Here is a 24363-nt window from a genome sequence, read left to right on the forward strand (position 1 = left end):
AGCAGGCCAAGGCTGCGGCACCTGGCGGGACCTAAGGGCGTTTCCCGGGGGTCAAAGCCCGCCTCCAGCCCCCCACGCCCCACCAGGCCCCGCCCACCGCCCGAGGGCTCCCCGCCCCGCCCACCGGGGGCGTAGGGCAAGCCACGCTCGAGGCCACTTTGCACCCTCGGGTGTATGCGTCCTGCTTCCTGGCGGGCTGTTTAATCCTCCTCTCCCCGTCCATGGAGGGGGCCGGGCCCCCATCGCCAGGAGATGAGCTGGAGCTCTCGGTGATCCAGGGGCAGCCAGACGAGCAGACGCCTCTCAGTGGAGCCGTCCAGGGCATCTTTCCTCTGGAGGAGGAGCCCTGCCCAGTTCAGGTAAGGTCGTCTTCGCTCTGGCGGCGTTATCCGACGGGCTCTGAGCCAGGCTGCCGGCCAGGACCCGGGCCTGGCACCGCACAGTTTCCGGTTTCCAGCCAGCTCTCTGGGCGCAGCAGACCCCAAGCGCCGGTGGTGCGCGCTGGAATATTCTGAATGGAGCAGACACAACAATGCCCTCCACCTTGAGCCTGCCCGAGGCCCCTCGGATCCCTCCGGCTCCAAGGAACTTGAGGAATCTTTTCCCGGAGGTGTGCGGCTCCTCTCTTCAGAGAGAGAATCCCCAGAGGTAGAGGTGGTTTTAAAAAGTTCATTAACTTTTAATTTGGTTTTTCTTTTTCCAGTAGGGAGAACCAGCGATAACTGGTGTCTCCTTTTCTTGAGAATTCTTTGTCTTCCTTTCCTATACGACCTTGCTACTTGCCCTCACCCTCCACCCTCCCCCAGCCTTCACCCACCGCCCACCATCCCCCATCCCGGCTCGCCATCCCCTGGGTCTACACTTTTTGTCTTCTCTCAGTCTGGCCATTTGATTTCACAGGAAGAGATGTAGGGGAGAAGGGAGAAAAGAGCAAGTACAGAAGGCCTGGGGGGTGAACTTGCCCTGCTCAACTAAGGGAAATAATTTCCAAGTTCTTGTCTCAAAGAACTAGACTGCCTCATTTGCTTTGGCCTCACCTCAGTTTCTAAGTAAGTCCCTGGTGATGTTTAGGCTGAACTCTTCTGATTCAGCTCTAACAGGGGCAGGAAAATTATTCATTCTGATCAAATGCTTGTAACACAGCAGAGACTTTGAATTCTACCTTCTGATTAACCCTTCTAACTGGCTTGATGTTTACTTGTTATATGGAACTCCACATATATACACATATGGTTCCAACCTGATTTTTCTAGGGCCCTCTCTTCTACTGCCATCCCTTTGGCAGCTCAACTGTTGATTTCGGGGATAAGCAGGAAATTCAGAAGTTGAAAGCATTGCTTTTGCTTCCTCCTTGATTCCTAGTAATACTGTAAAGTCTGCTTTTATAGGTACCCTGGAGAGTAATTTGCTACCTTATATTTGAATGAAAGATGAATACCATAGAAAAATGAAAGTTGGAGGAAGATGATTTGATCTCTGTGCAAGTGGCTGCAACTGTGGACTTGCTGTATGGATCCTCCAAGGCAATGTCTAGGAATGGGAATTGGGAGTACTTGCCTCATGTCAGATAGACCCAGGACACCCCACGGACTCCATGGTTTGGAACTGAATCCAGAGATCTGAATTCTGGTGACAACTTCCCCATTAAAAGGTGTGTCCCAAGGCAAGGCACTAAGGCCTATGTTTTCCCAGCTGTCAACTGGTGGTAATGTAATGTGACCAACCAGTCTTCTTTGTGAGGTCTGGGAATGCATGTTGAATACAGTGGAGGAGTAGACTGTGCAGGACACATACAGGGTGTCAGTATTTATTATCATTTAACCTACCTGGTAGAGATTGCTTTTTCATGTTTTAGTTACTTCCTTGTTAGCCAGGTGTATACAGATATCTGAGACTTCCTTGTGAACTAGCTTTCTTTGTAGGAAATGCAAAGCTGTGTAGGAAATAGGAAAGCTGTGTGAGGGACAGAATGGCGTGAAGATGAAGGGTTACATCAGCACTTGGAGAACATTCTAGAAATGCTTGAAGAGGAATAATTTTTAAAAAGAGGAAAAAAAAATCCTCATCCAATGTGTTAATCATTCTCTCTGGTTCCATAGAATCAGCTGAAGTGTGTTTTAACTTGAAAAGTCAACGAATGTAGCCACAAGCACAAGATCCAGACTCTTAAGACTTTTGTGTGTAGGTCTCTTTAAACTGTATGTTAAGATTTCCAACTTTGAAATGTAGCATTAAGTCCATGTGTTTTTATTAAACATATGTTTTGTACCTATCGTGTGCCAAACACTTCTGCTACATAAATGCATTTAATGAGCACAACAAACTTCAGAGGAAGGGGGTGGCATTCTGATTTGACAGAAGAAGAAACTGAGTGAAGAACTTGAGATGCAGGCGGAGTTACCTAAATACTCAAGTTCACCCAGTGGTGGCTCTGAGATTGAACTCAGGCTGTTTTTCAAACCTATGCTGCATTTGTTGATTTATTTTATATGTCTATATATATGTACATAATTTGAATATATAAATATATATAACATATTTATTTATGTATAATTGCCTGTTATATATTATTACTAATTTCTGTAAGTTATGGAACGTAGGTGAAATATGAGGAATTGAGTAGCGTATCTGGCATGATGAGGGAGATGTAAGCAGACGGGTAGATGCGTGACGAGCAGGGAACAGTTTGAGAATCATCGGGAAGAAGACATCCCATATCATGGGTATCTTCCTACTTGGAAGGGCTAATCTGGGAGGGTATTCAAAGGCAGTAGAAAGAACTTTCTGTTTCTTAATTTGGGTTTGGGGCTTGAGGGAAAAGGATTGTAAGCCATTGAACTTCACTTTGCCTGCCATCACTGTAAACATGGCAATGTAGTTGGGTCAAAACTGGAAAAGGCATTAGGGATAATTGAGTAAGACTACTTTTCTTTTATGGCTCATTTCACGGACTCTGACCTCAGTTTTCAGGTAAAAGTCCCAGAGGCATTTTAAGGGATGGCAGCATCATTTTAATAATAGCAATAATAATCCATGGGTAGTTTTGAGGCAGGCAATACATATATGAATGGGCTAGCTAAAAATTAGCCCATTGACATGTGTTGTTCAGAATTTAGGACAAGAATCAGCTGGCCCTTTTGTGCTTGAGTCAACAAGTGGATTAAATCCCACAATGAAGATTACAAAATATAGATTTTACTGTGTGCTAAGAAAAATTTCCCCTGATCTATATAATACCTTTTCCTAATTGAGCCAAAGAGAAGAAAAGCTTTTTGTATCCAAGAGATACGTAGTCCTGCCATTGTTTCAGGACCTTATGTCATGTATTTGGACCTTATTTGAAGAGGGATGTGAATATATCTGGGGGAATAGTCAGAGGAAAGTCACAGAAATTCTTGGGCCATATGCTGCCATCATAGAGTGTAAGATGCAGTTTGCAAAAATCTTCAGAAGCCACTCTGGAGAAGAACCTGCCTGTGGCCTCTCCTCATGACCTAGAATTTGGGCAAGAAATGCTAAAGAAGGCAGTGAAGGAGGCATTGTGTTTCCATGGCCCAGTGTGCATGGGTAGCATGCATCTGCTGGATCAGAGGCTCTCTCAAGGCAGGGTGGACTCTCCTGGGGGCACTTCGAAAAACTAGAATTCCTGTGTTGATTCTAGTGTGCAGACCGCTGAGAAGCGCTGTACTCTGTTGATGGGTTGGGTGTGTCTGACAGACCATTTTACGATGCCTTAAAATATGTGAAGATCAGCCATTCAAAGGATAGTGGTCTCTGGCTTCGGGCTGACGGCAGGAGAAGGGGCCAGCCTGTAGGATGGCAGTGATGGGCTGGACAGGAAGAGGCATTTCCTACAGAGGAGGGCTATATAATTCTGAGCTGAGTTCCCCCAGGAAGTCAGAACATTGGTCTCCTCACACCACCAGCGTATCCTAGTTTGTGGTCTCTAAGGGATAGCATAGGTGAAGGCACAAAGGGCCGAAGAGGTGCATTGACCCTCATTCACGGGCTCATTTGAGACTCCAGACCGTTTCATTTTGCACTAATCTTTATGGTTCCTGCTGTGTCTTGTACAAGGACTGAAAATGGCATGTGTCTCAGGAGCTCTGTAAATAGGAAGATATGTTTCTGTCCCCTGAGAAGTTCAAGGCTTCTTGTACTGGGACTCCTCTTTCTTATGTGCCTTGTTGAGCCACTAGCTTTGGTGACCTTGGAGCAATGCTCAGTCTGTGGGTAGGGGTGAGCGGTGGTGCCATCCCTGGACTCCACACCCACTTACCTCAAGAGGGTTTCCCTCTGTCCAGATATTGACGGGGACTTTACTGCACCCCTCATACCCCACCCGAAGGGCAAGTGCATGCAGGGGCTCCAAAGTGTGACCTCTACTCTAGAGCTTCTCAAAGTGCATTCTCAAAATTTTGGGCTCCCACTATAACTAAGCAACACACATTTATTAAGTGCCTGTTACTTGTATGAGGCAGAGGTATGGGATATAAGAGTGGGGAATTTTAAGAGCCACCCTTCCTTCTATGTGGTTTCACTTTCCCTAGGAAGATAGGCCAGCATCTGTTTATATTCGGACCTGAAACCAGACAAGACAGGCAGTGGCAGCGGCAGACGAGCTGTGTGTACTGGGAGATCTCTCCACGGGTGGGCTGGTAGGGAGGCCTCCACGAAAGGAGAGATTTGACCAGGTTCCTGAAGAGCAGGGAGGCTCCAGACCAGGGGTCCACCTCTCGTAAAGCCGCTGATTTACCTTGGGAAGTCTACATTGACAAACTGGGTCTGCTCGCACCTTCCCTGCAATCTGATCCCCTGGGTCCGGGTAAGGCCTAGGTGTTTGTTGTTTAAATTCCCCTTCACGTGATTCTGATATGCAGGCTTGGACCCTCTCATTGAGAAAGATTAAACTGTAGTCCTTACGTGGACAGTTTCCTTTTCTGATAGCTGCCACTAAAATCACGACGGAAGAGAAAGTTAACGAGGCACGGATTCAGGAAGTGCCTGCTGCCGCTTGGTGAGGCAGGTGAATACTCCACGTAACCACTGGCTCCTGTGTGTTGAGAACCAGTGTCAAGTGCGCTCAGGGGCTCCGAAGTGTGACCTCCACTCTACCCTTGTTTAGCAAGTGCTTCATGTGCGTGATCTCTAGTTTTTATAACAGCCCCGTGAGCTAGATTTATTACTTATGTGTTTTACAGGTGAGGACCTTGGGGCTGGTGAGTTTCAGTAAGGAGTTTGCTGATAGCCACCCTGCCTTTAAGTGATATAGCTGGGATTGGGATCCTGATACAGAAACACATTTTTTCCGCATCATATTCCATTGTTTCCCATGGTCTCCATGTAGGAAGTAGGAGGAGAGGAATGGGACCTTTTAGGGGCAGGTGGCAGTACTGAGAGTGAAGGTGGCCGGGCGCACTCTTAACCTGGAGCCCCACACAGTGCCTGGGGGACCCTGTAGACCAATGGGAGAGGAGTGTGTGGGGCAGTGTCACACAGCAGGGGTTAGTCCTGGCTAATCTCTCCCAAGTGCATCTTTGAAATGGGTTAATACCTCCCTTGCAGGGCTATTCAGATGAAGTGAAACGGTGTTGGTGTTCAGTAGACCAGAGCAGTTGAAATTATTTGCTTTAACCCCACCCTCTGCCTCACTACACACATTGCAGCTTATTTTCTGGTATCTCTCCCGTCCTTGTCCTCCCTTTCATTCCCTTTCCAGGCCCTTATTACATAGAGTCTGGGCCCCAGCAGAAGGTTCTCTTGGTCTAAACTATACATCATTCTCTTAATCTTCTCCTCAGCTTTTTTGTGCCAAAAACCTTCAACGAGTTCCCAGTACATGCCAATTTAAGTCCAAACTGCTCTGGCAGCATTTAAGACCCTCTCAGATATGCTTCAACCTTTCACTCCCTCTAATCTTAACTCTCATTACTTGCCTCTGAAACCCACATTCCTATCAGATGCATCTCTTGGCCAATTTCATTGTGAGTCGACACGGAGGATATTCTTTCCCGGGTTTGCAATGCCTTTCTCTGTCCATCCTTCAAAATCCTGCCTGTCCTTCCCACCTCAGAGTCCCCAGAGCATTTTCTTGCTAACTTCTTTGTGAGGTTCCATTCCTGTCCTTTTGTAAACTTGACTCAGTAGGGTGGAGCCCCTCGAGGTCAGGATCCTGCTGCCTTCATTTCTGTGTCACTGGCCCATAGTGAGTATTAAAAAATGTTTGTTGAAACCAAATGCCTGCCTCTAAGTCTCCCTCTGCTTTCCAGGCTGACAAGGAAAGCCCTTGGAACTCCTGTAATAAGAACTTGGTTGGAAAGTGCAAACTGTGGATGGTCCTCGCCTCTGTTTTCCTAGGTCTCGTTATAGTCATCACCATAAGCTTATGTCTGATTGGAGGTAAGAGGTTTTAAACATGACTAAATTGATGCATTTTGAGAACTCATGTAATGTTTATGACACTTAAACGCTGAAATCAAAGACGGACTCACTGCTACTTCATCGTTTATAATATGAATTTAAAACTGCTTTGCAATATGTTGAATAGATGGGACTTATACATGATTTTTGCTTTTCTCTTTTATTTCCTTTTTTGTGTGTTTTATAAACTCTGGAAAAAGTATGGGGGTCATTGTTTTACTTTAAACTCTACCCATTGGATGTTGAAGATTTCTTAAATTTTTAATTTCCATAAACACTATGTTTTATTGTATCTTACCCATGCGTGTTTGAAAAGTTTTTAAAATAATTTGTTTAGTAAAGATAATTATTGTAAAAAGGTAATTATTGTATAACGATAACTTTATCTGATATACCTAGTATATTATTGTAATGGTAAAATGATGAATAATGTATTTGGAAGCATTTAAAAAACTTTATACAACCATGTATCTGTAAGCTGTCATTATTTTAACTTATTTTAGAAATCACTGTTATATTTGTGTTGTATGTGGTACAAAACAAAAACTCACATGGTGCTAAATATATATTTTACATGCATTATCTCATTTTATTTTTTATTATGAATATGAACATAGTACATGTTCACTTACCCATAAAGCCCATCCACATTATTAATATTTTGTTATATTTTTCTCTAGTCTTTTCCTTACTTGCATTTTAAAAATAATTTGCAATCAGATTGTTTTTTATCATTCTGTGACTCACCTTTAGGATTTTAATGTTACATTGAGATCATTTTGCCAATTCATTAAAAATTATTTGTGAACTTTTTTTTTATAACTGCATGATGTACTCTTACACATTTTTTTTTTTTTTTTTTTGCGGTACGCGGGCCTCTCACTGCTGTGGCCTCTCCCGTTGCGGAGCACAGGCTCTGGACGCGCAGGCTCAGCGGCCATGGCTCACGGGCCCAGCCGCTCCACGGCATGTGGGATCTTCGCGGACCGGGGCACGAACCCGTGTCCCCTGCATCGGCAGGCGGACTCTCAACCACTGTGCCACCAGGGAAGCCCTTCCACATCTTTTTAAAACCTTTTAGGTAGTTGCTAATTTTTTTATGATTATCGGTATTAAGGTTTTTATGATGCATAAATATAGCGCCCCCCCCTGCCCCCAGTGGGCAATATTTCAATTTCAAAATAGGAAAGAAGAAAAGTGCTTTCATTTCTATGTGTGGGTGATTGTAGGGTACAGGGGTGTGAGGGGGGCTCTTCTGGAACCTGGATACTTGTGAGGATGATCCGATCACCACAAGATAAGGGTTGAGCTGGACTCTCCATAGCAAACCAAGTTACAGGATGAGAGCAAGCATGGCAGCCCCTGAGTTTCTCCAGAGGGGGCCCTGGGAATTCTCCTAAGGAACTGCATTTGTCATTCACCTCCTGTTCCTCCTTGTCCCAACCCTTTCATCTCCTGTCTCAAAGTTTTACAGTACCTGAAGAAACAGGAAAACTCTGATGAGGTGTGCCAACCTCTAGCATGTGAGCTTCCCAGGCAGGCAGCATGTTTGCTTAGTTACTTAAGGCAGTGTTGAGGTGGAATGGCTGTGTCTTTGAGGCCAGAGGCTGGTCCTGAGGCAGGGAGAAGTTGATAAGAGGTGCTGCCCCTCCTTCATCACACTGAGGACAATCGCTTTGGTATGAGTGTTGATACTCCCTCTTCCCATCATCTCCCACATGTGGATATTGAACCTGAAATTGAGTCACACAGCCTTGTCCTATCACAACCAGCCAGTGCTGTCCTAAAAGTTGGCTGAACCATCGGCTGGTATCTGGGGCCTATAACAAAGGATGATGCCACAGATTTGGTTGGTTTGATATTGAGGATTCTAAAGCTCAAGACCCAGGGATTTCCCTGGCGTCCATTAGTTAAGACTCCATGCTTCCACTGCAGGGGGCACGGGTTTGATCCCTGGTTGGGGAACTAAGATCCTGCAAGCTGAGTGGCCAAAAAAACAACTCGAGATCCAAGAGCTGTCTTCCATTTTCATTCTCAGAAAGTCATTTGACCTCTTCAGATCACGAAGAGCAACCTGCAGAAGAAGGGATTCCATTTTCCTCCAGTTTCTCAGGGGGACATGAGAGTTCACAGGATCAGATTCAGGGAAGAGTTTTTTAACACTTGCCGTGCAAACTTTGTTTTCAGTTTCGTTATAAAATTGTGTTTAAAATATGTTAATGCCATAAGAGAGATTTTCAAACTTTTACTTTTTTTAAATCAGGGAAATACTTTTATTTTACTTGGCATCTCAACTTTCAAGAGTTTGGGCTTGTGGGGAGGGTCATAGTAGGCAGTGGTGGGTTTAATGGATAAAAAGGAGCAGGGACAGGACTCCCTTCATGACAGTCCCAGCCTCACCCAGAGCAGCTCCGCGGGCACTTCTGGGATGACAGTCTGCAAAAATCAGCCATTGTCCAATTGTCAAGCCCGTTGGTATGAATCGAGTATTGGTAGAACTTCTGGGCGCTGTGTAGAAAATGCTGCTCTCTGGGAAAAGGGCAGGTGGGAGAGTCGAAGGCTGTGCATTCGTTAATGAATGTGGGAGGGGCGATATGTGGGTAGGGGAGAAAGAAATCCAGACTATTAGGTATATTGTACAGCACGGGGAATATGACCAGTATTTTACAATGACTGTAAATGGAGTATAACCTTTAAAAATTGTGAATCACTACATTGTACACCTGTAACTTATATAACATTGTACAGCAACTATACTTCAATTAAAAGAAAAAGAATGAGTGTACATTCTTTAAGAAGTGGTGCTGTCTGGTTCATTAAGAAGTGAAGTTTCTCAGCACCTCCATTTGCCATTCCCCTCCTCCTTCCCTTTCTCCCAACTCCTTACTCTCCTGTCTCGGGGCTCTGTAGTCTCCAGACTGAGGCTCAGAGGTCGAGGTGATAATAAATGTGGAGCTGGAGTGGACCCAGAGGGTACACTAAATACATCCCAGTACAGAAAGATATCCCATTTGGGGAGGGGCCAATAGGGTACCAGAATGAGGTGCCCAGTGGGGAGCTGTAGCTTGTCACTGACATTGATAGGAATGGCCATGATGTGGTGATAATACAGGCAGACCAACCTGTGGTCAGGTTTATTATTATTAATTCTCTACAGACTGTGCACCCCTTCTTGCCTGCACCTGGAGTGGGCTCTCCCCCGACTCTGCCCATGGTACACCACTGAAGTGATGGCAAATTCAGGATCACGGCTCGGCTTAAGGCATTGAGCCTGGGCTGTGTCCACAGTGTGGAGGAGAGGCTAGCACTCCACCAGGCTCACAAGAGACGATGAAACCTTCTTAAATTGGACAATTTGGTGTTGGCGGAGGGACGCGGGCAGAGCTCAGGGAATCCTTCCCGTTAAATCTAGAGGCCTGGTTTTGTCCCAGATCTTTAGGAAGAAAGTATTAATGGATTTTCTCTTTCTCCCTAAGGAATTATAAATTCCTTTGTGTGAAGGGTAAAGGAAAAAAAAAAGTTTTCCTCTCTCTCAAAGTCATTTCCTGTCTGGATAATTTGGAGAATCAGATAAACATCCTCAAGGATTCTGCTTTCTTTACTAATTTGTCCGAACAGTGAGGGGAGAGACCCTAGGAATGCCTTAACTGGTGAAACCTTTCCTTGGTTTGGGCAAAATATTTTAAATGTTACAGAAACCAAACTGTGACAAGTAGGTGGATGCTTAGAAATATGAGTTAAAGGTGACCAGTTTTAACAGTCTAGGAACCCTTATGTGATGTCCCCCAGCTCTCTTACCATACGTTTTTTTTGTATGAGTAGGGGAGGCTCTGGTACTGAGATGCAGGCAGGGACTTCCTATGTGATGCTGTATTGGATGGGTTTGTTTTGCCTTGAGTTGGGAATAAGAATCACATATTATGACATCACATGGTCCTGGCAGACAAGCAAGTTGCACCGGTTGCTCCCTGGTATAGGGTGACTCATGGGAAAATCCTAGGCAGACAGCAAGCCCAGTATCTTGAAATTTCTTTGCATTTTCACCTGCTTCTCTTTCCCTCACATCTCATATGTTCTCCTGTCTTCCCAAGACTGACCTCTTCACCTGTGCTCTCCATAGAATCCTCTCCAGCTTCTTCTGACCCGTGGACCTTCAGATAGCGCCCTTTCTTTCTAAGCATCCTCTAGGGCCTCTTCAAATGTGCTCACATAGTCTCTCCCTCAGAGCAGTCTTCCATCAGCATCTTGCTACTTCATTTATATATTTTTCTCTCCCTCTTTTTTCACTGGCAAACTTCTAGAAAGAGAGGTCTGTGATCTTATCTCCTGCTCACTCCTAAACCACTGTATCCATTGGTCCCAAATTGTTCTTCCAAAGGTCAACAGCAAGTGTCTGATCATAAAACCCAATGACCTTTCTCCCTTCCCCTGCCCTGTTTGCAGCCTTCAGCTCTCTCCACTGTATTGTACTCTTCCAGGCCTTCAGAACTCTGGACTTCAGGACTTTATTTCTGCCTTTGGCTCCATGTTGTGATTGCAGGAGGCATGTCTTCAGCCTTCTCACTTTTCTCATTCTTCATTCTTTCCCTTGAGAAGCTCATTTAGTCCCAAGGCAGCAGCCATCCCCTCTCGGAGGTGCCCCCTGGAACACTTTTCCTGAGTTTTAGTCGTGCACTTTGCTATAGTTCTCTACCTGGAAATAACTGTCATCATTTTTATCATTATCCATGTGAAACTACTAGTCATGTGTATCCCCTTCTCCACTGAGCTCACCTTTTATAGTTTCATGGTGAGTCATGAGGCCAGGTTTATATCATCCAATTGTGTAACTTTAGGCAAATTCTTCAACGCTCTTGGCCTCAGTTTCCACATTTGTAAAATATAAATGATTTCTGGATCTGTGTCTATAAATATACCTTGACCCTCCTACTTACTAGCTCAATTGACTGACCTAAGCAAATTATGCATTTTTTCTAAGCCTCAATGTCTTCATTTTAAAATAAAAACATTAATATTTAATTAATAGGGTTGATTTGAGGATTACACGAGGTAAATACAAGTGCATACATGTGCATAATACAGTAGCTGTTATTCTTCCTGTTACCTAGGCTTGATACTTTGGAACACTTTTGATTTCTTCTTCTTTCCTATAGCTAGATAATGACCAGGTCTTATCAATCATTCCTTGGTAGTGTCTTGATAGAAACTTTCAACATTGACTACCTGCCTACTGCAAGGCTCTGTGCTGTATACTTTATATATGGTGCTTCTTGTCTTTACCGTCACCTACAGTGTAGGCATTTCTGTTGAGGAAACTGCTTCAGAGATTTAAGTGACTTGCTCAAGTAACATGGCTAATGCCTAACTGAGCTGGAATTCAAACTAAGTCTGGCTGCCTTTACAACCAGCTCTGTTTCCACCATCCTGGTCTTTCTTCTCCCTCCCTTCCTTCCTTCCTCTTCCCACTGCTGTCAGTCGAAATCTGTCTCTCCCATTCTTGCCCAGTGGCCTCTCTGCCTCCAATCTCCCCCAGTTCCATTTCATCCCATCTGTCACCAGCAGATTTACCCTCATCTCCTTCCTGGGAGGCATTTTACAACCTCCATTATCTCTTGAAGACATCTGGCATTTAAGGCCTACCTCTCCAGCCTCATTTCTTATATTCCTGCCTAAGAGCTGTTTTTGTGTGCTTCCAGTGTCCTCTATGTATGTACTACAATTTTTTAAAGACGTTTTCTCTACATGGAAATACTGACTAGGTTAAATCCCATTAAAAACATGAAAATTCTACTGACTGGGTAAGCCTATTTTTTTTTTTGCTGTTGTTGTTATTTTAACAAGCACGACTATTTAGCCAGGTCGGGTACAGATTCATTCAGATAATACAAGTTAAATATATGTCATTAGAGCTATTATTGGAGACCTCTTTTTGAACTTGGCATTTCTTTCTTCCTTTTTTTTTTTTTAAAATTATCATTTATTTATTTATTTATTTTGGTTGTGCTGGCTCCTTAGCTGTGGCACACAGGCTCTTTAGTTGCGGCAGGCAAGCTCCTTAGTTGCAGCATGCATGTGGAACCTAGTTCCCTGATGAGGGATCAAACCCGGGCCCCCTGCATTGGGAGTACAGAGCCTTAACCACTGGACTACCAGGGAAGTCCTGAACTTGGCATTTCTTAATAAAAGGGATCCAAATTGGAAAAGAAGTAAAACTGTCACTGTTTGCAGATGACATGATACTGTACATAGAAAATCTTAAAGACATTACCAGAAAACTACTGGAGCTCATCAATGCATTTGGTAAAGTTGCAGGATACAAAATTAATACACAGAAATCTCCTGCTTTCTTATACACTAACAATGAAAGATCAGAAAGAGAAATTAAGAAAACAATCTCATTTACCATCACATCAAAAAGAATAAAATACCTAGGAATAACCTACCTAAGGAGGCAAAAGACCTGTACTATGAAAACTATAAGACACTGATGAAAGAAACCAAATAAGACACAAACAGATGGAAAGATATACTGCGTTCTTGGATTGGAAGAATCAATATTTTCAAAATGACCATACTACCCAAAGCACTCTACAGATTCACTGCAATACCTATCAAATTACCAATGACATTTTTCACAGAACTAGAACAAAAAAATCTTAAAATTTGTATGGAAACACAAAAGACCCTGAATAGCTACAACAATCTTGGGAAAGAGAAACAGAGCTGGAGGAATCAGGCTCCCTGACTTCAGACTATACTTGAAAGCTACAGTCATCAAAACAGTATGGTACTGGCACAAAAACAGAGATGCAGATCAACGGAACAGGATAGAGAGCCCAGAAGTAAACCCATGCGCTTATAGTCAATCAGTCTGTGGCAAAGGAGGCAAGAATATACAATGGCAAACCTGGCATTTCTTAGTGCCCTTGAGTTCAGCAGCTCTGTGACTCCTGTATCCATTCTCTGGCATCCTTATTCCTTTCTGAGGCAACGATATCTACTCTGGAAATGTATGTGGTGGGTGTAGAGCTCAAAGATACCCATTGCAGCAGCATTTATAAATTGGAAAGATAAAAACACTAAATGGTTTTAGAACATTAGTGCAGCCATTAAATAATCTTTGCAAGGAATTTTAAACACGTGGGGAATGGCTTTTGGATATAAAGGAAAATATGGAGGCAACCAGGTACAAGCTTCCAAGAGTCTTTGCCCAGTGCAGTCACACAGAGTGCACTTAATTCCTCCAGCAATGAGTTGGACAACACGTGTGAAATGTTGCCCACCAGGGAAGCTCATTAGAGATTCAGTTTTTATTGGAGTTGGTCTCATAGGCAGGCTCTGCCCGGTACCTACCAAAACTCCAGACTCCCAGAAGGAAAGGAGAGGCTCAGCGCAAGCCACACTGTTTCTGCAAACAGTTGAGGCACAGCCAGCCACTCTTTACCAGGAAACGTGGGAACACTCCAGAAATCTAAGCTCCAGATTCCAGCCAGGGGCCAACATTGCGCTGGACTTGCTAAGGCTGGCAGCCTCCGGCCCGCTCTGTTAATTCTCCTGCACATTCCCTTGCTTCTCATACTTCACACTTCAGACTTCCTCAGGGAATAAGTACCAGGACTCTTTCTTCCATCATAAACCCAGAATTGATGCCACTGTGGCCTTTTCAGAGTCCAGTAAAAGAGGCTGATAATGTTATGTTTGAGGTGTGGGATTACAGAAAAAAATTCACGACAAACACCTGGTTCCAGTCACCCACACCTTTCTCAGGGCCGGAGAGGTTGTCCCCTAGTGACCCTGGCAGGAAGCCAGGGGAGCATAATTAGTGCCAGCATGCCAGCTTTGAACTCCTGTCTCCGACTTTCTGTGTTTTTCCTTTGGCTCTAACTGCTTAAGAAATCAATTAGCTCATAGTCCTTAGAACAAAGCAGCCAACTGTTGTCCCAGGAATGTAAGTCCTGTGAGCCCTGGGGCTCTGAGTGCAAACAGAGTGTGTCAACATCCCCGCCTTGGGACATCTTGGAGAGCGATGACTTCATGCTCACGCTCTCAGATTCTAATCCCCAAGCTGTTCTGCTCGAGGATGGTCACTTCCTCAGCATGTGTACAGAACCGAAGAGGATTCAGCAAAGTTCCTTGCTCTACTCCTTGTCCCCCATCCCCCATTGTTTTTTGGCCCCTCCAGAACGTCTCCAGCGTCTGCCTTGACACCTGTGCATGTAGCTAAGCTACAGGGTCAGTTTAACAAAGGAGTTCACGTTCTTCCCGCTTCCTCCCACCGCCCTTCTCCCAGTCTGTGTTCAGTGGAATCTGAGCCCCCCGTGGCGTCAAATAAAACAACAAAATTTATATCATGATAGAGGTGAGCCCTTGTCTTTATTCAGCCTTACTGAGAAGAGAAAACATTTCTGCTTATTCTTGCTTACTGTGTCCAGGCTTTATCCCTGATGAATATTCGTTGTTTGTTTTTTAAGTATAGCAGCCAATGGAGTAAATAAGTTTATTATTTTATGCATGTGTTTACTTTTACTTTTTATACCCCCCCGTTCTCTTTAGTAACCTATGTCGATGAGGATGAAAATGAAATACTTGAATTGTCGTCTAATAAAACATTCTTGGTCACGCTAAAGATTCCAGAGGAGTGTGTTACTGAAGAGAAATTGCCTGACCTGCTCACGAAAAGGGTAGGATACCTTATGCATTGTTACTGAGTTCTTAGCATTAGAGTATGAATTCTCCTGGAACAGTTGGCTTAGAGCTAGCCGGTAGGTAGCTTCAAGCTTGGATTCTTTGTCTGGGTAGTGGCAGAAACCGGTGCTTAGAAATGGATTTTCTGTAGTGCAAAGCCAGAGGGAGGAGCCCTGGCCTCCAGCTAAATGTATCCTGGAGGACAGTGTTCGGTTTCTCATTCTGGTCTTATACTTGATTCAACCTGAAGTTTCATTGAGGGTCTGCGATGTGCTCAACAACATGCCCGGTGCTAGGGTCACAAAGTCTGAGCGCTCAATGGGAGCTCACGGTCCAAGTAGAGGAAGCAATTAAATAGTTATAAACAGTGTGATATGTTCCATCACTGAGATACGTACAGTGTGTTTTATATAAACATGGAGGTGGGGATGGAGGCACGCAGGGCCTCCTGGAGGAGGTGACACTCAGGAAGAATCTTGAAATATGAAGTAGGGGTGTTCCAGATTAGAGAGCAGGGAATACTAGAGGATGTGCCCGGCAGTGTGCTATGGCCCCTGCATACTGTGTAGCGGACTTGCAGAGGTGAGGCTGAACAGGAGGGGACGGGTCAGCTCATGAAGGTTTCTGTGTTCTTTGACGAGGCCCTGAAAGATTTTAATCTGCAGGCTGACATGGTCACCCTCTGATTTCAGTTGTTCTGTGTGATGATGGAAAAACACTGGAAGTAGAGCACTTAGTTAGAGGGTGTTGTAATAAGTTGGGTGACAAATGAGAGAGCCTTGAACTAGGGCAATGTCAGGGGGAGTAATTAAGGTTCAGGTGAGATTTCAGAGGTCTTCTCCCTCAGTAGGACTTCATGGCTGGTTGGATGTGGGTCTGAGGGAGAGCATGGCTCCAGGCTCTTGGTTGGGTGACCACGTGGGTGGACGGTGACATCATTCACGGAGCAGGAAATGCAGGAGAATGAGCCTCTGTGCAATATGGGGGCTCTGCAGCCAGACCACGAGGGTTGGTGGGCAGCCCTGGTCACCTTGTCAAAGACAGGGTGGTTCACGGCCAGACCCAGAAAAGTTTTTGATAAGAAAACCTAAGCAAGACTAGCCTGCTGTCTGTTACCCTCTTCCCTGCAGTTGATAGTTTGAATGGAGTGAGCCCTCTTTATTTGGCTTCCGTCTGATTCCATCTAGGTCACCCCAGAGTCAGTTTCTGGGCAGCCAGGTGCATACCGTTTGATTGCCCCTTTGATCACAGGAGTTTGTACCTTGCGAGGATTATTCCAGGTTTCCCTTCCTCCTCCGTTTCCTTGTTTCTATCTTATCTGCAGCTCCCTTTTCCACCTTTCCTGCCACCTGCTTCCAGAGCAAGCTGCTGAGTGAATAACCTATTGCTACTTTCCTCTTGGTTGCCTTTTTTTTTTTTTTTAATTGTTTGGCCACGTCGCGTGGCATGCAGGATCCCAGTTCCCCTACCGGGGATCGAACCCACACCCCCTGCAGTGGAAGCTCAGAGTCTTAACCACTGGACCACTAGGGAAGTCCCTTGGGTGCTTTTTTGATTGAGGGGTTTTGCACTGGCCGAGCAGAAACCAAGTGAGTCAGCATCCACATGTGTCACCTGTTACAGACTGGACACTATGTCAAAGGGAACTGGATATTAATCACTCACTTTAAAGCCATAGCTCTTTTGCACAGAAGCAGGCGTTAGCAGATTCTACAGGTGTTTTTAACTCATCACCGTGTAGTGGCTGAGGAACAGGGACTGGCAGATCTCTGGGGCAACTTCACAGGCCTCTTTGAGCTTGTTCCTGCTCTGATAAATGGAAATCACTGCACTTTCCCTGTATACCCACAGGTGCATATGAGGTGCCTATACAGAACTTTGTAGAACATTTTTTTTTTTTTTTTTTTTTTTGTGGTACGCGGGCCTCTCACTGTCGTGGCCTCTCCCGTTGTGGAGCACAGTCTCTGGACGCACAGGCTCAGCAGCCATGGCTCACGGGCCCAGCCGCTCCGCGGCATATGGGATCTTCCCAGACCGGGGCACGAACCCGGGTCCCCTGCATCGGCAGGCGGACGCTCAACCACTGCGCCACCAGGGAAGCCCCTGTAAAACATTTAAAAAAAGAATTATCTGACTTGCAGATGATAAACGTAAGGTGCAGTGAGCTGAAATGACTCCTGCCCCTGGCTTCCCGATCAGATATGTTCAGGAACAAAAATGAGGAACTTGGAGACATTACTATCTATCTAATTATCAGGTCAAGAACCCCTTTCTTCCACTTAGGCCAGTTTCCAGAAGCTTCTGGACGTGGAAGGTAAATGGGGGTCGATGTTGAAACACTGTGCCCTCTCTTTTGCTTTACTGTCTTGCTTTTCTAAACACAGTTTTCCTGGCCCCTCTCATATCTCACTGCCAGTTTCCTTCTCTTAGGGTTGGGGCCGATACTCTGCTTAAGCCAGCCCGTTAGCTCTGTGGTGTCATAGCTCAGTCCACGTGCTTGTTGCCGAATTAGCGTTGGCCCCTCTGATGATGCAGGGAAGGCATCCCTCTTCCTCTGGAAGCTGTTTTCTTTTCTTTCTTTCTTTTTTTTTTTTTAACACTATCACTTTTTAAAAGGTTGAGGTATAGTTGATATACAGTATTATAAGTTTCAGGTGTCCAACATAGTGATTCACAGTTTTTAAGGTCACACTCCAATTATAGTTATTATAAACTATTGGCTATATTCCCTGTGCTGTACAATATATCCTTTTAAGCTTATTTATTTTATACATAGTAGTTTGTATGTCTTAATCCCCTACCCCCATCTTGCCTCTCCCCGCTTCCTTCTCCCTACTGGTAACCACTAGTTTGTTCTCTGTATCTGTGAGTCTGTTTCTGTTTTGTTATATTCACCAGTTTGTTTTATTTTTTACATTCCACATATAATTGTTATCTTACAGCATTTGTCTTTCTCTGTCTGACTTATTTCACTTATTTCGTAATACCCTCGAAGTCCATCCGTGTTGCTGCAAACGGCAATATCATATTCTTTTTTAGGGCTGAGTAGTATTCCATTGTCTCTATACACCACATCTTCTTTATCCATTCATCTGTTGATGGGCTCTTAGGTTGCTTCCATGTCTTGGCTATTGTAAATAATTGGAAGCTGGTTTTTGGTGAGCCACTGTACCTGACTCTGGTGATCCGCTCACCGGGCTCTGAGCTCAGTTTGTACCCAGCCACATAGGCGTAGTGTGAGAGACACCAGAGCAAGGGGTGAGGAGCCCCTCTTTTCACTTTTTTGGTCCCAAAGTGGGTAGTGTGGTTAACAGCTCCTAAATATGTAAATATGTCCTAATTATAGCCGGAGACCATGCCACCAAAAAGAATGTTAGAGTGGACACTGAAAGTGATCTAGTATACCACTCCATCTCTTAACATAAAATTTTAACTTAACATTTTTTCTGAGTACCTACTATGTGCAAAACACAGTGATTAGGGCCCTAAGGATTAATAAAGGAAGGATGAGAGGGAGGGAAAAAAGAAGGAAGGACAAACATAACTCCTGACATAAGAAGCTCAATCTTAAAGGAAGAGAGTGGCATTATTGTTGTTATTATTGTTATTATTTTCAGCTCTTGAAAAATAATCCCGTCTGTAGCATCCTCATCTTCTTCCCTCTCCTTCTGAGCAGCCCTGGGAGAGCCACTTTCCACCCTCCCGGGTCTTCTAAATGACTGTCAGCCTGTTAGCAATATTCTTTTCTGTGGGGCTCAAAATCTATAAGATGACCCAGTCGTTTTCCCCCAAAGTTCTTAACGCTTAATGCTACTTTCCTCCTTGATATTCAGAAGGATCCACTTTCCTCCTTGCTTCATCTCCACTGCGTGGTTTGATAAAACATGAGGAAGCTGGCCTTAGTGTCTGTAACATCTAGGATTGAATCCCTTACTAGCAGAGTGGCCTGGGCCATGTTCTGTAACCTCCCTGAATGCCTGGAATTTTTTTTTTTTTTTGATCAGTGAGAAAGGGAGAGATAGCAGAGATAGCAATGCCTCTTTTGTCAAGATTCCTATGCAGATCACAGCAATAGTGACAGGATTAGAGGAGGTGGTCTAATCCCGTCTGCTCTACCTGGGAGAGAATGAATTGTCACCAGTGAGTTAAGTGGGAGCGAAATATGGATGCAGCCTGCATGAGATTCCGCTTGGAATGGGTGGGAGACAGGTGCGCAAGTTTTCCTCGGGGGTGGTTCTGCTGCTTGCTGCCGGATAAAACAGTGAGGCACCGAGCAGTGATGGGTGCTGCAGGGCGTGCCAGGCTCAGCATGGGGGAAACCGTAGGTGTGGAATTTCTAGAACAACGTCAGGGCTGAGGCTTTAGGCCGGCAGGAGTGGCTCTGGCCGGGCTCTCAGATGCCTGGCCGTGGGCTTGCTTCCAGCCTCAGAGCTGGGTCCATGCTGGGGGGTGTACCCAGATCCCAGCACTGTCCTCCTGCCTGCTAAGAACAAGGCATTTAACCTTCAAAGTAAATTTTAAAGAGATGCAACGTAAATACATTCAGCCACAAGTCCTCGGGTACTATAGGTGAGAATTCACATCTCTGAAACACGATGAAAAGACTAATCAAAGACTGGGAGAAGATATTTATGACACAAAACCAACAGCTAGTGTCCAGAATGTAACACCAATCAGTTTGGATAAGGCAACCCAAGAGAAAGACAGGGCCCTAATTGGCAATTCAAAGGTGAGAAATCCCACAGAGTTAATAAACACACAAAAAGATACTCAACCTCACTAGAAAGCGAGACATTGCCAATGAAAATGATGTAAAACACGATGTTATACTCATCAGATTGGCAAAAATGGAAAAATCTGGTAACATTAAATGCTGGCAAGGCTGTGGGAAATAGAGCATTTATACATTGCTGGGAGGGGAGTGAAATGGAGAGCAATTCAGAAAGATTTAGTTAAGGTAGAGATGTGCTAACTCTTGGACCCAAGTCCATCTCTTGGTGTATGGCCCAGGGAAACTCTTACCTGTATGAGAAGAGGGGCTCAGAGAGGTTCAGGCAGGATCCCCCCAGCATAGTTTGTAGCAGGAGAAAATCGGAAACAAAGCCCATGGCCACCAGTAGGGGAAGGGATGAAGTGGAGCAATCATTTCATGGAATCTCTGCAGAGTTAGGAGTCACATTGCATGACCTCCATCTAGATGTACCGTTATGGGTAAACCTCAAATGTGATTTTGAGTGAAAAAAAAGCAAGTCAGAGAAGATTATGTAGAATATGGTATGTTTTATTTGAATAAAAATGTCCATTAAATTTATGTATAGTTATGATTACACGGGAGTGTTAGGCTTATAAAAACATGCATGGAAAGGATACATGCCAGCTTCAGGACGGTGGTTAGTAGTGGGGAGGGAGGGAGGAAAAACAGAATAGTGTGTAGGAATAGCTTTAGCTGTGTTGGGTTTCTTCACGTAAAGGGCTCAACTAAATACTGTAAAATGTGAGGGCATGAAACCTGGGTAGTTGGGAACACAGATGTCATTATTTTTTATGGTTGCAGCACTTCATGGATAAAATAAGAACTCTGACTCTTTGCCATTGTCCCCCCACTTAATCCCATTATCCAGAAACAGCGTGGCTGTTTCTCCTTGGAGTGAAGCTCTGGAGAAAAGAGAGAAGAGGCCCTTGTTTGGTTATAAACGGGGCCCTGAGCGGCCTGTTTTGCAGTCTTCCTAGCCCCGCGGGGGTTCCCTCCTTCCCATGGTGCTTAGGGTCTGTGTGGGCTCAGGCTGCCGACCAGTAAGGCCACAGGTCTCAGCGCAACATACGAGATGTTGAAAATCCCAGCCTGGTCACTGGATCCTTACAAATGAGATCCCTTGAAATGAATGCTAACTTGAATTTTGGTTGGTGAGGGGCCCACCCCTTCCTGTTTCTTCATCCAGAGCCTCTAAGTAAGTTGATTCCTCCCTAGAGTTGGGTCTCCTTTGCTTAGGAGTATTTTTGCTTTGTCAGGTGATATGCAGCATGACCTGGCAGTAATGTGTGTGGTTGTTAATTTGGCCCTGTTTGTTTTAGCTCACAGATGTGTACAGTTCATCACCAGCTCTGAGCCGTTACTTTACTTCAGTTGAAATCATAGACTTCAGGTAAGAATGTGGAGCATTATGTGCTGGTGTCTCTCGACACTCATCGCTAGTTACCAAAAAGGACTTCCCTAATCCGAAAGCACGGAGGGGACCAACGGAAGATAGAACCATAGTGTCAGTGCCGGGAGGGTCTTTGGAGGCCAACTAGCTCAATGCCCTTATTTTACGAAGGAAATAAATGAAATCCAGATAAATTATATGACTCAACACAGTAACAGGGAATAGAGCAAAAGCCCAGACAAACCATTTCTGTTTCCCAGCAGATGCTCGAATAAGCTAAGAGTAGAAATAGAAATAGATCTCAGATAGTGCTGGATTATGTACTGGCTTTTGCTTTTGAGGAACACAAGTCATATACAAGTTCATTCTCCTTGTATAATATTAAAAAATAAAGATACATGCTACCAGCAAAGTACACATCCTGCCTTCCCCTGCCCCACTACCCCTGGACACTTCCTGTGCCAATCAATTCCGCAATGAATTCCAGTCCCTTCTACAAAATGAATAACAATCACTGGTCTGTGTGATTTCTTCTGTGCATGTATTTACCATATATACTTTGTGTATTATATATGTGTAACATATACACACGCATATGTATTGTTTCCTTTCCTCTTAATCTCTTATGTTTTTGTATATGTCTATAGACACTTAGGTAAAAGTGTGTATGTATGTAGAAGAGTCATTTGATTATCCTTTTATATTGTTAGGACAAGATTTACAAGGCAAAGCTTTATTACCTGCTGTGCCTAAGATAGCCCTGGAATGTGACCATCAAAGACAATTTTACATTGAGGTTCCTCCACTCAAACCATAAATTTCCCAAACCTGGGAGGGGAAGCACCAGTGCACAGTGGGGTAAAACCAAAGGGATTTGGAGTCTGAAAACACAGTGGCAGGTTGCCTTGTCAACAGCACTATTCCTCCTTCTTTATGGACCGCTAGTGTGCATGCTACCTTATGGTGACACTTTTGACCTAGCCTATTTTATTCATAAATTACTGGTATTAAAACGCCAATAGAAAAGGGAGAAATGCATAATCAGACCCAACTTTCCTCTCAGTGCGCTTGCCCTAACTTACAATTCAAAGACAGGTGAGAGAGGAAGGATATTCAGAGCGTAAAGGGTCTTACCAAGAATCCAGCCCCTATTACGGGTCTAGAGGAGGTGGGATTGCATAAGGGGTTGGGGTAAATACTGAGAAAACCCATCAGAAAATTGAGTGAAACAAAATCTGAAGAGTAATGTGAGAGAATCTATTTTTAAAAGTTATTTGAAAGAAAAACCCAGGGGTTTTAGGATTTTCGGATAAAGAAATTCTGCTGGGAAACATTTTTGTTTCATTTTTTAAAGTCCAGACAGAGTTTCAACAGTGTCGAACTGAGAAACAAACGCAGTGCCTCCAAAGCCTGCGCATCAGTCCGAGTATTGGTGTATGTGACCTCTGGCCACAAGAGGGAGCTCTTTGCCAGTCGTTGGCAGGGACAGTGTTCTGATTCACTCCTGGGACTGGCTTGTCTGCAGAACTTGCCCTTATGTAAAATAGACAGCTAGTGGGAAGCAGCCTCATAGCACAAGGAGATCAGCTCTGTGCTTTGTGACCACCTAGAGGGGTGGGATAGGGAGGGTGGGAGGGAGGGAGATGCAAGAGGGAAGAGATATGGGAATATATGTATATGTATAACTGATTCACTTTGTTATAAAGCAGAAACTAACACACCATTGTAAAGCAATTATACTCCAATAAAGATGTTAAAAAAAAAAAAAGAAGAAAAAACCCTCAAACTTGCCCTTGGGTGAGGGTCTCAGATGTGGCCACTCTTAAATATTTTATTGCTGGCTCTTAATCTGGACCTTTTTAAAAAATCTAGGCCTTCTTGAACCAAAGGATATCTGTTGAGAAATCTAAATGTTAAGGTAGCATTTAACAAGCTGTATAGACTGTTGATTAGCTGAGGATAGCCTCATGATTATTTTTATTTTAGAAATGGGAAAGTATGTTCTAAGAAGATGAAAACTCCCTTTCCTTAGGTCCCCTTACTGAGAGTTGCAAAACGTTAGGAAGTGGAAATGGGACAGAAGAAGTTTCTCACTTTGGGGACAAACCAGGGAGGTATGATTTGCTGCTGGTACCCAGGGTCATCTGTGAGAGTTTAGGAGTCTGCATCCAGCCGATGGCAGGGAGCTTTGGGCCCTACCTTGAACATTTTATAGGTTAAGTAATGAACTAGTTAAACTGAGTAGCTCTGACACACACTTGTTGGGGCAGGGAGAGGCTGTGGTGTGAGAACAGGGAAAAAAAGGGGTTCCCTGGCCTGCCTCAGGGGTAAAGCCTGGTGTTGGGCAGCTCTTGGAGCCTCGTTGACAATAGCCGAGTCAGTATCTCCCCTGCATGGCCTCTCCTGGCGGACTCCAAGGGGATGGGTTCTAGGTGGAAGGAGGAGGTTAGGACCACCTCAACTTTGTGTGATGGATGCATTGATGAGGGGGCTTCTAGGGCAGTACACTCTTTGCCCTTTTGTCCTGGGAGGGAATGCAGAACTAAAAAGATGTTTTTCCTAAAATCAGTTTCATGAGTTGCAGTGTGATTTCGTTGATTTTTTTTTTTTTTTTTAGCGGTACGCAGGCCTCTCACTGTTGTGGCCTCTCCCGTTGCGGAGCACAGGCTCCAGACGCGCAGGCTCAGTGACCATGGCTCACGGGCCCGGCCGCTCCACAGCATATGGGTTCTTCCCGGACCGAGGCACGAACCCGTGTCCCCTGCATCAGCAGGCGGACTCCCAACCACTGCGCCACCAGGGAAGCCCTCTGTTGATATTTTTAACTGTCTCTGTTTGGTTTGCCTTTCAGTGGTGAAAATGCCACAATAACCTACCACCTGCACTTTGGGTTTCCGTCAGAAGACCACAACTTTATGAAGTATGTGATGAGTGAAGAGTTGGTGCTGGGCGTTTTGCAGCAGGATTTCCATGATCAGAACGTGTCCGGTTGTGAGACTCTGGGGCTTGACCCAGCGTCCCTCTGGTTCTCTGGTAAGTGGAGCACATCAGAAGGCAGAGCTGTGATGATAAACAAGTGAACCAGACAGGGCAGATGGCTCAGTTTGCTTTCTGA

At 44.7% G+C, this 24363-nt stretch overlaps 1 protein-coding gene across 1 annotated transcript; it reads left to right on the top strand.

Moving 5' to 3' along the window:
* Window positions 1–130: 130 nt before the first annotated feature.
* On the top strand, window positions 131–24363 carry C4H3orf52 (chromosome 4 C3orf52 homolog). Its single transcript, XM_022599504.3, is given in 6 exon segments — window positions 131–359; window positions 6270–6399; window positions 14974–15101; window positions 21178–21248; window positions 24100–24296; window positions 24299–24363. Coding segments are annotated over 6 exon segments (729 nt in total). The 5' UTR covers window positions 131–221.

This window comes from Delphinapterus leucas, chromosome 4, assembly GCF_059928025.1.
Source record: "Delphinapterus leucas isolate spDelLeu-1000000601 "Yukka" chromosome 4, BTC_Dleu_Yukka2, whole genome shotgun sequence".
Lineage (NCBI taxonomy): Eukaryota > Metazoa > Chordata > Mammalia > Artiodactyla > Monodontidae > Delphinapterus > Delphinapterus leucas.